At 41.2% G+C, this 17,930-nt stretch overlaps 2 protein-coding genes across 23 annotated transcripts in view; both read left to right on the top strand.

Moving 5' to 3' along the window:
• Positions 1-5,788, top strand: part of PHLDB2 (pleckstrin homology like domain family B member 2) — a 79,160-nt gene extending 73,372 nt beyond the window's left edge. For all 22 annotated transcript variants that reach the window (XM_088668059.1, XM_088668075.1, XM_088668073.1 and 19 more), the window contains 2 exons: positions 932-1,017; positions 2,256-5,788. In XM_088668059.1, the coding sequence (XP_088524185.1) occupies positions 932-1,017; positions 2,256-2,396 (227 nt within the window). In that variant the 3' untranslated portion in view covers positions 2,397-5,788. The remainder of the gene's footprint in view (positions 1-931; positions 1,018-2,255) is intronic.
• Positions 5,789-7,404: 1,616 nt separating this feature from the next.
• Positions 7,405-15,953, top strand: ABHD10 (abhydrolase domain containing 10, depalmitoylase). The gene is made up of 5 exons (XM_035116347.3): positions 7,405-7,558; positions 10,400-10,583; positions 10,803-10,914; positions 11,793-11,930; positions 13,140-15,953. The coding sequence occupies exons 1-5, from the start codon at positions 7,456-7,458 to the stop codon at positions 13,473-13,475; spliced, it is 873 nt and encodes a 290-aa protein (XP_034972238.2). The 5' UTR covers positions 7,405-7,455; the 3' UTR covers positions 13,476-15,953.
• The last annotated feature ends 1,977 nt before the right edge of the window (positions 15,954-17,930 follow it).

The raw sequence follows: 17,930 nt of genomic DNA, 5'->3' as shown, positions 1-17,930 counted from the left end.
TCTGGCAAATCAGAGCAGTGCATGGAAACGCCATTTACCTTCCCGCCAGAGCGGTACCTATTTTATCTACTTGCACTTTGACATGCTTTCGAACTGTGAGGTGGGCAGGAGCAGGGACCAAGCAACGGGAGCTCACCCCGTCGCGGGGATTCAATCCGCTGACCTTCCGATCGGCAAGCCCTAGGCTCTGTGGTTTAGACCACAGCGCCAGCCGCGTCTGTACTGTAATAATAATAATAATAATAATAATTAATAATATATTATTTATACCCCGCCCATCTGGCTGGGCTTCCCCTGCCACTCTGGGCGGCTTCCAACAAACATTAAAATACATCAAATATCACAGATTAAAAACTTCCCAAAACAAGGCTGTCTTTAGGTATTTTCTAAATGTCAGGTAGTTGTTTATCTCTCTGACCTGACCTCTGATGGGAGGGTGTTCCACAGGGCAGGTGCCACTACCGAGAAGGCTCTCTGCTTGGTTCCCTATAGCTTTGCTTCTCGCAGTGAGGGAACCGCCAGAAGGCCCTTGGCACTAGACCTCAGTGTCCGGGTAGAACAATGGGGGTGGAGGCGCTCCTTCAGGTATACTGGACCGAGGCCGTTTAGGGCTTTATAGGTCAGCACCAACACTTTGAATTGTGCTTGGAAACGTACTGGGAGTCAATGTAGGTCTTTCAAGACTGGTGTTATGTGGTCTCGGTGGCCGCTCCCAGTCACCAGTCTAGCTGCCACATTCTGTACCTATATTTCCCTTTCATGTACGTATATACACTCTGAATTAGTGTGCTATAATAAAGGTAATCTAAGTGAAGAAAGAAGTAGATGTTTTCCTTGAATAGTTAATAAATAAACAAAACATGTTGTTTAGGTTTATCTTTCAACTCCTTTGGTGGGGTGTTAGTTTCAACTTTTCTTTCCCTTATTGTAGACAAACACGAAACCAAGTTAAAAGGAGTAATTTATTTTCAAGCCATTGAAGAAGTCTATTATGATCACTTAAAGAATGCTAATAAGGTAAAAAAAAAGTTTTCCTATAAATAAATAAGTATATTTTACTCTTTGAAAGTATCATAGTGCCTAAAGTGGGTTAGAACCTAGTTTTAGTAAAACACTTATTTTCTGTCAAGATTTTTCAATGTAAAACACCACCTTAAATTTTTCAAGAATGTACAGTAATACAATGGAAAGAAAAAGTGAGGCACATGATTTTGATGCTAGGAATCCCACTACTACTCATTATGTCTGTAAGAAATCAAGTCAAGCGGAGTTGTCATTTCAGTAAGTATACTGTCAGTATACTGTTTCAGTGCTCCTTCAAAAATTCACAAAGTGTTGTTACAGTCTTTTAAGTGGCTTTTAAGGAGAAGCAGTGAATACTTGCTGGTTGTGGCACAGAAAACTGGAAGATCTAGTTCCCATTGCACAGAACACCTGATGCAAAGAACAGAATTCACAGAACTTTCATAGTTGGGCAGAAGAGAAAATTTTGACAGGTGAAATCTGTCAGGTGGGAGAAAAGCTGTGCCTGGAAATTCCCTTGCCTACAACAGTCAAGATTTAAAAATCCTGCACTCCTGTCCTACTATCCTCTGTAGAAGGCAAAGAATCACAATCGTGCACAATCAGTAATACTCACTGACTTAGTACAGTGGTACCTCGGGTTACAAACACTGAGTTACAGACTCCGCTAACCCAGAAGTAGTACCTCAGGTTAAGAACTTTACCTCAGGATGAGAACAGAAATTGCGCGTTGGTGACATGGCGGCAGCTGGAGGCCCCATTAGCTAAAGTGGTACCTCAGGTTAAGAACAGACCTCCGGAATGAATTACCGGTAAGTTCGTAACCAGAGGTACCACTGTAAATTGATATACAAACACGTCTTTTCAGCCCCTTTGCACATGTGGGCACAGCAACCAAGACGTCTTCTATACCCTATAGCTTCCCAGTTTGACCAAACCAGGTAAATGCAGCTATTATATGAGTGGCTAACCTGTGGGTATCCATATTTTTGGATTCCGGCTTCCATCAGCATGGCCAGTGGTTAGGGATGATGGGAGTTGTACTCCCTGGACTAATGGAAAACTTACTGGTCTGTATCCTAGCTTGCACAAAAGGTCTCTGCGGACGGCCAAGGGCTCATTCATAGTTAAACTTACTAAGCTCTGAATTTCTGATGCATGTAAACTTACACAGCAGCACACAGGTTGTATTATGCAATTGACTTTATGTATTCTTTTTTCTTTCCTTCCAGAGTCCTAACCCAATGCTTACTTTCAGCGTTAAGACACATGACAGAATATATTACATGGTTGCCCCCACACCAGAAGCTATGCGGATATGGATGGATGTAATAGTTACAGGGGCGGAAGGCTATACCCACTTCATGTTATAGTAAAATGGAGCAAAATTTCTTTGGCAGGGCATAATGCAATAAACAGCCTCACATTTGAGCAAGGTGGGGAGAAGCCATATTTAATCACGTTGGACAAGTCACACACAAAAAAAAGAAGCCGCAGGTCAGAAACGGAACACATGCTGTGTACGGGAACATTAATTCTTAGATTTGTTAATCACTGGCATAGCAGAAGAAAAGGAAAGCTGCTTAAAAGATTGTAGTGCTCCAAAATGGATAATCAGATCGCCATAAGCCTGGCACACAGATTCTATGGCAATTTCCTGCAAAATTTCCTAATAAAAAGAAACTTCATAGCATAAAAGTGTTAATATACTCATCAGTATTTCACTATTAAGAAATGAAAGGGAAAGGTATGATGTCTGTATTTAATGCACATAAATTCTGTATAATTTTTATAACAAATTTTAAAAACTACAGCGTGTGATGTTTTTGTTTTAGTGTACTGCAGAACCAAAGATTCACACTGTATGATGAGATTTAGCTTTCATGTGATGGAAGAGCATGGAAACACTTCATAAATATTATTGGGGCGTTTCAAAATATTACCATTTATCTTGTTATTTTGAAAATACTGAACAGAAATACTGTACATGAATTGAGTAACTTCCAAACATCACTCGTTTCACTAAGAGGGCAGTATCAGCTGAAAATCTGTATGCAGAGGGGTTCATGCCCTGCGTTTCTTCAGTATCAATGACTATTATTTAAGTTCTTACAACATTACGACATTCTGCCTGCTAAAACTGAAGAAAGAATTTTGTGGGTAAAGAATATCGATAGAGCTAAGAACTGCAGCTAAAAAGCCAACTCTAAAATTATGTGTTGGCGGTTTTAGCATCTCCCAAAAGCAGAAATTTCCCCCAAATGCAAGATTTTGTTGTATATAGCGACAGAGAAATCTTTGTTCAGAATATCCTGGACCTCACATAGGGGATATACGATCAGTCCACAGATGGGTTAGGGAATACCCTGTATTCGCGTTGGAAAAGTTCACAGATTTCAACCCTTTCACATAAAGACTGTGACAGATTTCAGCGTAACTGAATACCCTCCGAGGGTCGGTTGACAGAAACAAAAAGCTGGGGCAATTTTCTTGGGCGCACATGAGACCAGTCATCAACCAGACTCCTTCACCCTGACCAGAATTGTATATGTACTGGTGGTGAAGAAGGGTTAGGAGTATTTCTATCGTATTTCACCAGGACCAGCAGCTATGTTTCAGTGCCTGAATAGAAGCCATGTAAACTTACTCTGCATGATAAACAATACAGCTGCTGCTCGTTCCACTGCCCATTTGTCTTACTGCTACGCTCCCAAATCAGCCCTCCAGGGTGTCATCACAGCCTTAGGTCATCAGTTACCACATGCATTTGTACTCACACTTTCATTTGACCCGTGTTTTGATCGTCTTGTGTACCTATTAATTCTCCCAGGTCTGAGGGCTTTTCTCGCCATTCCGCAGTTTCCCTTGCGAAAATCCGATTTTGCCCGCTGAATCGGACCTTACCAGATGTGTGAAAGAGCTGAAGAGAGATTTTGCTCACCAAGCTTCTGATTCAGTGAGAAAGATCGGATTTTCCCAAGGCACAGCCATGAAACAATAAAAGCTCTTGGACCTGGACGAATCCATCGGTATATAGTTTGATCGAAATACGGGACAAGTGAAAGAGTGAATTAGCCCCAAGACAAGTATTTTATTTTGTGAACCACCCTGAGATCTGCAGATGAAGGACAGTATACAAATGTAAGAAATTATTATTTTCTTTCCCACATACTTGAAGCTTTCTTACAAACTAAATATACCAGTACAAAAAATGTATTTAAAAAATACAGTATATTTCCCCTTAGCCCAAATACAGTGAATGCAGTATTTTCTGTGCCCTGTGGTCTCTAAGCAACTGATAAGGGAGATTGTAGATCAGTGGTAGAAAAGATGTTTTGAGTGCCAAAAGCCCCAGTTTCAATCCATGTCCTTTCTAATTAAAAAGGTTCAGGCAGGTGATGTAAAAAGGCTTCTACCTGAGACTCTAAGGAGCTGCTGTCAGAATGATTGACAGTACTGGACTAGGTGGTCAAATCGTCTTAATTTTCTATAAGACAGCTTCCTATGATGATATGACAAACTGTTTTAGACCCAGTGGATCAGTTAAAGTTCAGTAGTCTGAAGGTGGCTGCTACACAGCATTTGCCCAAGAAAGTCTGAAGTGTTTGTATAATTGAAGGGATTACTGTATCTATCTCATAAAAATTATATATTCCTTGAAGATCTTTTCCATTAAAACACATTTTAATCTTTGAATATTGTGTTCAGATGAATGATTGAATTTTTAAGTTCAAGTCTGTGTTTGATATTCTCTTTTAATAATCTGAATTTGTAAGTGCCATATGCTTTCTAATGTAGGAAATGAAAATCGTCGTTTCTGTTCAAGAAAAATATAGATAATAAATCCTGCATGAAAAGAGCAGATTTTTTTGTTTGTTATAAAACACACACACACTATGGTATGACCAATAATGTGGTTACAATAGTTCACAAATGCCACAGTCCTGAAAAATTACGTCCTTACGTCCAAGTGTGCTTGCAGCAGGGTTAGAGAACCTTTCTCAACATGAGGGCCCTATTCCATTGCTCGCTAGTCTACTGGGGACCACATGACAACATTAGGTGGGGCAGAGGCAAAGTGGGCGGAGCACTGAATGAGACTGAACATTTTTCAGGGCTACATTACAGCCCTGCAGAACTCAGGAGGTTTCTACAGAAGCAGCCTACACAGCTCACCATCCAGGCAAACAAGAGGCATTAACAGAGGCAAAAACACTCCAGGAGGGTTTGGCACAGGACTGGTGAGGGGTGTGGCCTGTGGAGGAGGCGTGGCCTGCATAGTCCCCACAAGGGCTTCCTGGCCTGAGTTCCCCCACCTCCTACTTGCAGCCTGACAAGCATGGTTTAACTTTAAGGCTACATTTGCTTGAGTTTGATTAAAGTTTCAATCTACTGTGATGTAAGTGATTTTTCCAGGAATGCAGTATGAATGATAAATAACAAAGTCATTGTGAATAGAAAGAAAGGATCTCTTACCACAAAGCCTAATTAAAAATCCTCTTTTTTTTAAAAAAAAAAGACTGGATAAACAGCTTAGATGGTTTAAAACAAAAAATATATATTAAGCAGTATAGAGATTCCCATAAATAAAAACAAATGAGTTTGCAATGTTTGAGGATAAATTCCAGAAATGGGTGGCATTGTGTTATATAATTTTTGTCATGTATTTTGATTTTACTTCTATATCGTTTTACAGGTTTTCTTTTTAAAAAAATGTATCTTTCATGTTGTAATAACATTCAAATAAATGTTTAAATATACCTAATCTTTTATTTTCAAATAATAGTGTCTCGTTTCTTACAGCAGCAAGCTTTAATCAGTGTGCAGCCCTGATGGTCTTTAGCTCAGTCCCAGGACTTCTGTTTGCATGCACCCAAGCATGGTGAACTCTCCAGCCCTTAGCAGACTAGCAAAATTTGCTGCAGGATTCATAACTTTTCTGGGTATGTTTACAAGGCTGATCACACCCTATATGCTCATGCTCATGCAATCCTAACCACATTTCCTACAAGAAGAGCGGGAAACATTTATTCAGCCTGGGGGCTGTGTTCCCTTTGGGGTACAAATTCTGGGTAGCCGCAGTTGGGTGGGACCAAAAGCAAAACTTGGTGGAGTAATAAATACACCTTTTACATTCCTACAGAAGGCTAGTTTCTACACACCCCACTCTATCTGTCATCCATTAACAGAGTTCAAGGGCACACATTGTGACCAGGAAAAAAAAACCAAAAATTAAAGGACAGCCAACCAGATGGTGTGGGTAAGGAGAAAGTGTAACTTGAGGACCAGACAGGAGAGCTGCATTAAACTCCCAGGTTCCTCACTCCTGTTCTAGGGCACAAGCCCTCTTGAACAGACTATGCCGAGAGGTACATGTCTGGGTAGAATCAGGCTGAAAACCTTGAATCTATTTTAAATCCCCATTCATTTATTGTGGGTATGGGAACATGGAAAGACTAAGATCGTTCAAGGCACAATCTTCAAACACCTAATTCAGTGGTTTTCAACCTGGGGTGCCTTGAAGGATGGTCACGGGTGCCTTAAGCAACACTGGCCTATGTCCCCCTTTCCTTCTCTTCTGATGCCCTCTCTTGTCTCTGCCTCCCAAAGGCTTGGATGGCTTTTTGTTGCAGCAGCCCTGGCTACAAGCTCCCCTAACTGGGGAGAGGCTGTGTAGTTCACACAGAAGCTCACAGGTTCAACCCCCAGCATCGCCACATAGGACTGGGAATTTTCCCTGCCTAAATCCCTGAAAAACCTCTCTGAGTCAGTGCAGACTAACTACAGTATACTGCTCTGGGGAAAAGGTGTAGTTTCCCTCCCTAACCCCAAAGCATCCGTCCATAGAGTAGGGAAACGAGTTAAAAATAATTAAACCACCTTCGAGGCATGCATAAGATTCCCCATAGGGAGGTGAAACTGGGAGGGGAAGCAAAAAAATGAATAAACACGTTTACATCAACTTCGTAATAGGCCGGTTATTGTGTTATTTGGGACAAACTACCGGTAGTGTCACCGGGGTTTGACGGCGAGGAAGCGGCAGCGGGCAGAGCTTCCATAGAACTGGTTTTCATAAGGGTTCCCCAAAGGTCATCCAGCCAACCCCAAACTTTCCTCCCATTCCCTCTCAAGCGTTCATTTTTACCCCGCCCGTAAGGTTCTCACTGCGAGCAGTCATGAAGACGGACAGCAAAATCCTGCCCCCTTCCAAGCCCAGCTTCCACTTCCCAGCGGCTCTACTCATCTTAACGCGCTTTTCCCGCGTTTCCCACAGCTGTTCCGCAGAATCCCCGCGGGCTTTCCGAGCATGCGTGGTCTAAAACCGACTGGCTCCACCCCCCCCCCAACCTGGCCAGGCGCATGCGCACTCGCTTCCTCGCCGAGCGGCCCGAGGGGAAGGGGCGCGCGCGCGCGTGTCTGCGCTGGAGGGCGATGGCGGGGGCGGCGAGAGTCCTGTGGCGGGAGAGCCGCCGCCGCCGCTGGGGCCCACAGGCCGCTCAAGCGACGGCGCTGGTGGGCTTCCCTCAGTTGCCGGGTAAGTGCGAGGGGGCGTGGCTCGGCCGGACGGTAGCGCTATGGAAGGCCATTCCGCCGCCGCCTCCTCCGCCGCCGCCTCTTTTTCTTCTTCCCGTGGGTTCCTGGCGAGGCTTCAGGTGTTGTGGTACTCCATCTGCCCTCAACCCCGTGGCGAAGGATCATGGGAGTTGTAGTCCGGCAACTGGCGGGCCGCCGATTCCCCCCCCCCCCAGATCCGCGTCCTGTCTGGGTCAGGCCAGTGGCCCACCTAGTCCGGCATCCTGCTCTCACAGTGGCCACCCAGGTGCCCCCGATGGAAGCCGGCGAGCAGGATTCAGAAGCGCCTCTGGCTCCAAACAGTAGTCATCGTGGCCGCCAGCGGCCCTCTCCGCCATGAATTCGTCCTTTTTAAAAAGCAACCCGAATTGATGGCCATCACTGCCTCGTGCCTGCCCAACCAGAGGCGGATTACGAAAGCTGCCTTTGTGGTGAGAAAGAGAAGAAGGGTAGGAAGAGAAAGAGAAGTGGGTAGCCATGGGGCTTTAGAGAAATGCCATGGGGTTCTTCTGTCACTCCGGATTGAGCAATGTTGTGTCATTTTTGTGTGGCCACTCGCGTTGTGCGTGGTGTGGACAGGTGGCCACATCCACTTCCCACCGCGTGGTTTGGGACATGCGAGTCCCCGGAACTGCAGTGCGGCCCTTTGGGCAGACGTAAGCCTCCCTTCCTCCCAAGAAATCACACCCTACCATAAAGTTGATGCAAGCTTGTTTGGTGTCACAAGGTTCTTCTCAAGTAGTCTCGTTTCGAAGCACAGGCCAGAAGACCTGGACCTGCTTAGCTTTGGACGATGGTTATAATAATGATAATTTATTTTTTTATACCCTGCCCATCTGGCTGGGTTTCCCCAGCCACTCTTGGCAGCTGCCAACAGATTAAAAACAGAATAAGACATCACACATTAAAAACTTCCCTAAACCGGGCTGCCTCCAAATGTCTTCTACAAGTCAGGTACTGTAGTTGTTTATTTCCTTGACATCTGATGGGAGGGCATTCCACAGGGCAGGTGCCACTGCCAAGAAGGCCCTCTGCCTGGTTCCTTGGAACCTCATATCTCACAGTGAGGGAACCGCCAGAAGGCCCTCAGAGCTGGACCTCAGTGTCCGGGCAGAATAATGTGGGTGGAGACGCTCCTTCAGGTATACAGGACCAAGGCTGTTTAGGTCTTTAAAAGTCAGCACCAACACTTCCAATTGTGCCTGGAAACGTACTGGGAGCCAATGTAGATCTTTCAGGGCCGGTGTTAATATGGTCTTGGCGGCCACTCCCAGTCACCAGTCTAGCTGCCGCATTCTGGATTAGCTATAGTTTCTGGGTCACCTTCAAAGGTAGCCCCACATAGAGCGCATTGCAGTAGTCCAAGCGGTAGATAACTAGAGCATGCACCACTCTGGTGAGACAGTCTGCGGGCAGGTAGGGTCTCATCCTGCGTACCAGATGGAGCTACAGCTTTGGGTGTGCCCTTGGAATAGGGATCACTCCTAGGGTGCCTGTGAGTGCCCACAGAGGCCTTCCTTGGTGCCCATAGGCTCCTGCCACACACTAAAATTAGGGTTGAAAGAAGCAGTTTGTCATAATAGAATCTGTAATAGTGGGTATGTGATGCCAACAACAGTTTATTCAGTTTGCAAGTTTGCCTGTGGGTCCAAAGAGGTTGCCAACTCTGAACTCACAACATAATAGACCCTTCTATAGCTTGCTTCTTGCCTATAAATATCCAGCTTAGGTTTTCCAGATGTTGGGTGACACTTTTTAATTTACTTTGTGTAAAGAGATATTCATATAAAGAGAGAGTTTGGGCTTGGTGGTGGAGAGGAAATGTAGGACTTGCTTTGTCTCTTGTTAAGTCCCACTCATTTTACCGGGAGAACTAAGTATATGCCTAAATCTCCCATCAAAATCAACAGGACTTAAAAGTGTTCAATGTTGATCAGGGTGGATAAAAATCAATGATTTTTTTTTTTAAAAAAATGGTTTTTTAAAATTTACATTGGATTTTAATGTTTAACTACATCAGTTAAGAAACATGGATACATATGCTATAATTTCATTGTTTTAGTTAAATAAATTGTTTAAATTGTTACTAGGGAAATGATAATTTTTCTCCCTCCAATAAAGTGCAGCAGAAAAGTTCTCCAAATATAAACAGTTAACTTATTAAACCTCACCATAATTTCATAATTATATGTCTATGCATTTCTAATAGTATAACCAAATCAGTAATTTTTGATATAACTGTAAAAACTACTCTGAAAATTTACCGTATTATTCCAAAAATGAAACTTTCATCTGGTTGTGAATATTAATTTTTATACCAGCAATAATGAGTCTTTCTGTAAAAAAAATTATTTAAATCAAAGTCTTACTGACTGGTGATTAAAAACATTATTAAAATCATGATTTAAATCAATTTGATTCAAATCAAATCCACCCTGATGTTGATGTATTGTGTGGAAGATATTTTTTTTTAAAAAAAATGGTTTGTTTATTTTATGTATATACAATGATTCATTGTAGTGTTTGTCAAATCAATGCATATACTGCAATTTTAAAACATTCACATGATTCTTATTTCTATGAATACCTCAATAGATGACAATGTTTGCATATGATATGTGTGTTGCACATTCTGGTCTCTGGATTTGTTTTTGTTTTTTACTTTGAAAACAATAATATTTGAAAAGTTACAGATAGGACTGTTAAGCAGCTGCCATCAGACCGCTGCTAGCTTTTCCAAATGATATGTATCAATACTGTCAACAGACAAAACATACATGGCTTAGAAATGTCTTCTGTTTAGGTTGCAGACAAAAATCCTCACACAGTTTACTTAGCCGTCCTGATAATCCAAACCTAGCCTATCACAAGCTAAAAGGCAAGAATCCTGGGGTTGTCTTCCTCTCAGGTTTTCTTTCAAATATGAATGGCAACAAGGCACTTGCACTCGAAGAATACTGCAAATCAGTGGGCCACGCTTTTGTAAGGTATGTCTTAGAAGTATATGCTAATTACATGCAAACACCTTTCAATAAGTTATATTGATAAATTATTGTTATTCTGAACCTTCTGTAAATGTTAATGAAATCTATTCCAGCTCTTTGTATTGTTAATGTTTTTCAGACTTTACATTTTGTGGCCCTGTTGAGTGTCATTTGCACAAAGCTATGCTTTTATTGAGATCCCTCTCTTGCCTAATTTCACAGGTTTGACTACAGAGGCTGTGGAAGTTCAGAAGGCGATGTTAAAGAATGTACATTGGGAAAGTGGCGGAAGGATGTACTTTCAGTATTGGATGAACTCACACAAGGACCACAGGTTGACTATGTCTTTATTTTTAAACCTAGCATAAAAATTTCTCTCAAGTTCAAGTACAGGGGTTGCCAGTGTGGTGTCTGCCTCCTGAAATTAAGCTTTTTTTAAAAGCATTCTGCTGTAGCCAGTATAATTGGTTGTGCGGGATTTGTGATGCCTAAATATCCCCACAGTTCCAGAAAGGTTGGCAGCCCCTGTGAATGTAGTTCAAGCCCTCTTTCGTGAATAAAAGTTGTTGAATATGTTGCCATTTTCAACCTGTGTAACTTTCAAAGAAGCAAACATAGAACAGTATGCAGCTAAACAGTTCCACTAGCGCAAGGCGTTTCCCCTCTCCCTGCATGCCTTATAAATATGCCCCAGGGGGATGAGAGCACCCCTACAACAAATTTAGGGAGCACCCTAGGAGAGGACGGGAAGTTGCATGGCACAGCTAAAACTCCTTGCACTGGAGGAACTGTCTTAACTGGATATCCCAGATTTGCACAATGCTGCTGGGAATCTGGCTTCTGGTTGATAACATTTGCTGGGTAATTGTTCATGAGACAATTGAGTAAAACTGCTTTTTTAAAAAGTTCATCTGAGAGCATATTTAAAAGTGTGTGTTACATTTCTCTAATATTTTAAAATATTTTTAGAGCAATAGAGCCAACATATTTAAACCACCCAAGAACTATGCTAAGTAATAACAGCCCCCAGGCTACTAATTGAAGTGCAGGAGGTACAAGACTGCAAATGTGCTTGCCATGTCAACTGGTGTTCATATTCTCTTGGACAGTCCTCATAGAACTTAAAGTGGCTTTATCTCCTGAACCGTTTTGTTTAGGGTGGCGCAGTTGATTAATGAGCTTGCAGTAAACTAATATTGGTCTTGCATTAAGATTTTAGTTGGTTCCAGTTTGGGCGGATGGTTGATGCTTCATGCTGCAATTGCTCGTCCAGAGAAGGTGGCTGCGCTAGTTGGAGTAGCTGCAGCGGCAGACTATCTAGTATCAACTTATCAACAGCTTCCTGTAGAGGTAAGGAAGAATTATAAGGCTTTCCTGATCTAAATAGGCACTTTATTTAGTGGAGAAGTAGTGTTCTGTCTCAAGAGACTCTGTATGCCAGACAGAAAAATCACTGCAGAAAACAATTCTTCCTACTTTTGCAAGCCTCTTGAGGATTGTCAAATAAACACTTGACATATTTAGGATGGCTTCGCTAATTTTTTTAGTGGCCCTCCTTTTTGTACGTTTTACTTCACTACTTAAAAGGCTTTTGTTATTATAGACAGCATGTATGTGGAGAAATGTCACTTACATGACTGGGCAACAGCTGATTGGCCCTGTGGCATTAGCAGTACAGGGTCCTACAGGGTTCCATCATGTCCCCCAGGCTCTTAAAGGAGTGCCCATTGGGGCAGAACTTCAGCAATAGCCTCCTGGCAGGCACATCACTGCCACTTTCTCTGACGGTGGATTTGACAGTGAGGTTTGGGGTTCACAGGTATGTCAGCAGCAATGTTAGATTGGCTCTGCCAGTGTGTTTGTGTTCCCACAACCATAGCACCAGTGATGCTGTTTCTGGGAGGCTATTGCTGTGGTTCCACCCACTGGGAAAGGCTATCCTAAGCTATTTAACATCACTATAAAGCTGATGAATAACATTATCTAAATTCTTTGTAAGAATCTGGGTTTGTTCACTTTCCAACTGTTGCAGATTGTAACTTGTTAACTTTCCCAACTAGATCACAATGGGAATTATTAAGAATAGATCTGGCCCTTTACCCCTTCACTTGAATATTCTGCTCTGACTTTTATTTCTTCTGCTGGTGCTTGGTGTGACGAGTCTTGAAAATGGTTTTTTGTTGTATTGATAACTGAAGAATCTTCATAGTGCATTGATAGCAGAATCAAGCTTTGTCCTTCCTAGCTTTTTGTAGCCCTCTTTCTTAACCAGTACATAACAGCAGGTTGAGCTTGTAACAATTATTTACTTGATAAACGCACTACTTTACATGTAGCCTATCTCAGCTGTGAAAAAGATTTGTTTTGAACTTCCTCTCCTACTCTTAGTGTTCTTTTGATGATGCAAGTCCATAATTATATGATGGTGAGGTGCTGATATCAGTTAACACTTGGAGAAACTCACCTTAGGATGGAGAGTGACTTTCAGGTCCCGCCTTGTGAGTTTAGTCTGTAATAGATATATAGATATAGATATATGTGTGTGTCTTTACCTCCTAGTTAAAAATGGAAATTGAAGAAAAAGGTGAATGGAAGGTGCCAACCAAGCACAACGAAGAAGGGGTTTATTCTGTGCCATATGGACTCATCCAGGAAGCAGAAAATCACTGTGTGTTAACTAGCCCTCTTCCCATAAAATGTCCTGTGAGGCTTATCCATGGCATAAAAGATGAGGATGTCCCGTGGGAGACTTCTATGAAGATTGCAGAACGCGTTGTTAGCACAGATGTGGATATTATTCTCCGCAAAGCTGGTCACCATCGGATGAAAGAGAAGGAAGATATCAAACTTATCGTATACACAGTGGAAGACTTGATTGAGGAGCTCACCACTTAGCATGAATTCCCTAATGAGAGAAGCAGAGGTAGTTTACATGGGCTCTGTTGCTCAGTTGGGGCAGCAGGACATTTCAGAGGGTAACTGGTCAGCTAGATGCACTTGGAGCCCTACCATGGTTTCCTTGCTTAGTTTTCTTCTCTTTTTTGTAAATACTCTTAACGATGCATTTGCACAAGTAATAATGTGAAGAAAATGCTGCTGTTTAAACCCTTCTGCTCAATGCAAATCACCACTGACCTTTTATGCAACATACATTTCCTATATTTTTATACCCGGGTATTTTTGTGCCAATGATTATTACTTGCAGTATGGTGTGACTTTTTCACCCTTTTGTACACCTTAAAAATAAATATGCATTGTAAAGTTTTCCCACTTGAGTTGTGAAATATAACTTGACAGTCAAACTTTCTAGAAATGTACCTGAAATATATGTGCAATGTTTGTTATTTCTAGCATGAATGAATGCACCTGGTTTTCATAGTGTAGACAGAATTAAAAGGTAAGGAGAATGCATACTTAATATTGAATTATTTAAAATGGGTTTCAATTATTGATGTACTTCCTATAAAGGAGTTACATGCCACTGGAACTGTTCCTTATTATTTTTTAACTCAGTCACCAAAGGAAAAGCAAAAACAAGTATCTTTCCACCAAAGAAAGAACATGTGTTGGAGGAATTTCACGTTCAGAAGCCTAAACACAACCGGAAATTACAATGAATGAGGCTTGATTCCAGCTGTGTGTAGGGCCTAGTATTTAAGTGTGCTTTACATGTAAACAAGTCAAAGATTGCTGTTCCTTTTTGATAAACTTCCGCAGGTAGTCTGCCAAAGAAGATCAGATTTGTAATGTGAACTTTTGTGTAATTTCACACGCCTGATCTTGTGGTTGTCAATGCTTCCATTTGCCAGTGGTGAGGATCGTCAGACTTTCCAAAAAAACAAGACCTGGTTTGCAGATAGAATTGTGTTATAGGAATTGCTCTGTGCTGGTTATAAGATTGTTACTAGATAATACTGTTAGACATGTAGTCTTGAGGAAGCCATTCACCATGGAATCCTAAGGTTAACGTTTCTCATTGTTCTTGGTTTTTAACTACACAACATACCCTTTCTTAGGTGAGGGGAAGCAGGTCTTTTATCATTCATTCCTAATAAAAAACATTTTATATAAAGTTCATTCTAATATTAAAAGATTTATACTTGAAGCCACATTTCTGCAGCAGAAAGGCAGTATTACTAGATCATGCAACTAAAGGTTCAAATGTGGGGTGACCTATTATGTTGTGATTCTTGGTTATAATCAAAAACCTTAGCGGTTGGTTCATGTTGCTGGTTATTGCAGGTAGAATTGCCCTGACTATATGACATTTCTTTAAAGGATATGCTCCCTGTGTACGCAGAGGGCTGTTTCACTGGATTCTAATCAGTGTGTGAAATGCAGAAAAGTAAAACCTTTACTGAATAATATATGGAAGAAATAAGTTCTAAATTATGGTGTGGTTTTTTGCAGCGTTTAACCAGATCTTACATTAAGTTCTTACATGTGGAAAACCCTACCATCTCAGAAGGTGTTATTCCCATTGAGACTCTTCAGCAATTGAGAGTTCATTGGTGCACCTTAAGGATTCTCAACACAGCATTTCACATCTCTAGGGAAGAGGATGCCTTTAATTGCAAGGTTGCAAACGTAGTTTTTCAACTTGAGAATGTGATGGTGCATGTCAACACTAGCCTGGGTGACCTGAGTTTGAACCTGTCGAATAACATAAGCATAAGTCTGTAGTGCACCTGTAGTTTTCTGTAAAATAAAAAAATTCCTTCAGTAGCACCTTAAAGACCAACTAAGTTTTTATTTTGGTATGAGCTTTCGTGTGCATGCACACTTCTTCAGATACAGTTTTCTGTAGTTTTCTGGATGACATTGAACCATCCTGTAATCAAGAATATTGAATAAGTACATCTGAGGACATTTATTATTATTTCTGAGTACTTGATATGAGAACTGTCGCTGATAATATCTATATTTGGCTACAACCAGTTAATACTTATGAGGTACAAGAAAAAGCCTTTTATCATAGCCCTTTATGCAATTGAAGAGTTGCCTTTTTCAATTTGGGTAGATTTTGTATCAGCTCTTGGTTTCTTCTATCTTGCTGTTGTATATCTCCACAGCTACTTGTGCTGGTGAGAGGTTGGAGCATAGAGAATGGTCCCATACTATAGAAAGTCAATGATAAAACAGTTATCTCAAATTTATATTAAAAGAAATGCCATATACATGGAAGTGCATGTGTAGTAGAAACTTGTTTTAGGTGCTAGAAATTAATCCACCATATGGGCTTTGAAAGGAATAAAATGACGCTGTCCAAACTATAACCTGAATTGAACTGTAGTGACAAAAAGTAGCTCTTCGTTAACATTCTTATGCAATTATTCAATACGTTTAATAATAAAAAGGAGATGCTGTTCTGAAGTGTGTTTTTATACAATATACGACACTATCCAACTAGACAATTGAATGGCTTACCTATAAAGAGTTTTGAGTGGGATGTTTTACTCCTCAAGCAGCTAAACCACTGCAGGACTTTGTCCTCTGAATTTCTTTCCTCCTCCCCTGACTTAAAACATGCTTACATTTTTCATAGTACTTTTTCTGGTTTAGTCGAATGGCCGTGCTAAAATTACTCTGGTGCAGACTGTAAAGGAGTGGAATGTCCGTCATAGTGTATATGCAATGCTCTTGACTGGACCATTGAACCAGTAGTAAGAAAAAGGTCAGCTGATTACTTACTACAGGCCTGGAGTATGGCCTATGCTTTTCATACATATCTTGGAAGCAAGTTCAGTGGCAGCCTGAGGCAGCACTGGCTGCTTGTTCCAGTATAAAATGTTACTGAGTAACCAGTTCACCATGTTCCAAATGTGTAGATCTAATCTTATGCTCCTGATAGTATGTTGATTTTTGCTTGCCTATATATCAGTTCCTTCAGGAAATTCAGATCCTAAAGTGGTTTAGATTCTATACACAGATTACCAGCAATAGTTCTTCCCTACAGCTTTATAATCTGAACGACTACGTCAGGGGAAGGGGAGAGGACAGGGAAGCAAAAATGGAAAATACTTTTTCATAAAACTACATAAATGTTTATTGATAAGGTGCAAGAGACAATTCTAGGAGTGAAGAAACCAGCTGGCATTTCATCCCAGCGAAGATGAGAGTGGACATTGTCAAAGCTTACTGCAGTCAATAACTGCTGAATATTTTTTCTTCTTCATTGGAAATAAAGCTTGAAATTCAAAATGCATTTTGAATTAACATGACTTTAAGAATCCTTGTGTAGTGATTACAGTGTTGTGCAGTAGCTAAAAAGGTAATATTTAACATCTATGAGTCAGTCTTTGGAAGAAGCTGCTACCTCACAATCGTATCCTTATCTGAACTAGTGGTATAACACTAGTTTGCTTTACTTTGTATTGGTGACAGAGGAATGTGAGATCCCTGTTGGACTTCACCAAAGGCCTATTGAATCCAGCATCCTTTTATCTACAGTAGCCAACCAGTTGCCTAACAAATGCACATAAGCAGGAAATGAGAGCAATGTATATGGAGCATGTAAAAGCTGTTGTGTAAACCCAATTATTACAGCCTTTTGACCCAGGATTAGACATGCTGTGAAACGGTAGTTTCAAGAAGCAGAAGCAAAAAGGAGTGTGGTGCCTTCCTTTCAGTCATTAAAACAGCTAGAATGGAACTGATGCTGTTTTGACCTCACCTCAGATGTCATCATGTCCAAAACTATGGTCCCTTCTGCTGTGTGATTTGAAAAATTGGACATTAGTGTCTTGTTTTAGGACATCTGTACTTAAAATAGAAATGAAATATCTGTTTGATTTTTTTCTCTCTACATCTGAGCAAAGGAAGATGACTTTAAGGGCAGACATTTCTCTTCTCACAACTGCAGTGTTCAATTTCTTTTAACATTCATGGTCAATAAAGACAATCTTGTTCTAATCGCCAGGTTTCAATTAATTTGAAATGCCTCTTGCTGTGGCAGGTTTGATTAGGTTTGCAGTGCTAAAACCCTTCATTATTGTCCCCCCCTACAGATTTGTCTGGGAAATAAAACAGCCCCAGCTGTCATGAACGAAATAGGCTGGGAATGTGTATGGGGAAATGGGTGGAATTTGATTTGAACAGTTAGAAGGCTGGTTGAGATGCAATGGATATTTCATAGATGCTCAGCTCAGTTTCTATATTCTGCCACAACCAGCCATGTTCTCATTGTACTGCTTTTATTGTTTTACAATTTGGAGTTTAAGAGTTCTTATTTTAAACATATTGTCATATTGATGACACCAAACTAGGCGGAGTAGCCACTGCCGCTGGAGACAAAAACAGGATTCAAGTTGACCTAAAGTAAACAGATTGGAGAACTGTGCCAAAACGTAT

The sequence above is a fragment of the Zootoca vivipara genome, chromosome 4, assembly GCF_965207765.1.
Source record: "Zootoca vivipara chromosome 4, rZooViv2.hap1.1, whole genome shotgun sequence".
Lineage (NCBI taxonomy): Eukaryota > Metazoa > Chordata > Lepidosauria > Squamata > Lacertidae > Zootoca > Zootoca vivipara.
Note: the sequence above shows the minus strand (reverse complement) of the source record. Positions and strands in the feature narration are given on the sequence as shown.

Excerpts from the sequence above, each read along its gene's own strand:
- ABHD10 (XM_035116347.3), top strand. The coding sequence starts at position 7,456 with ATGGCGGGGGCGGCGAGAGTCCTGTGGCGGGAGAGCCGCCGCCGCCGC. Across the intron at positions 7,559-10,399 it reads GGGCTTCCCTCAGTTGCCGG|GTTGCAGACAAAAATCCTCA; the intron begins GTAAGTGCGAGG and ends TCTTCTGTTTAG. Across the intron at positions 10,584-10,802 it reads GTGGGCCACGCTTTTGTAAG|GTTTGACTACAGAGGCTGTG; the intron begins GTATGTCTTAGA and ends CTAATTTCACAG.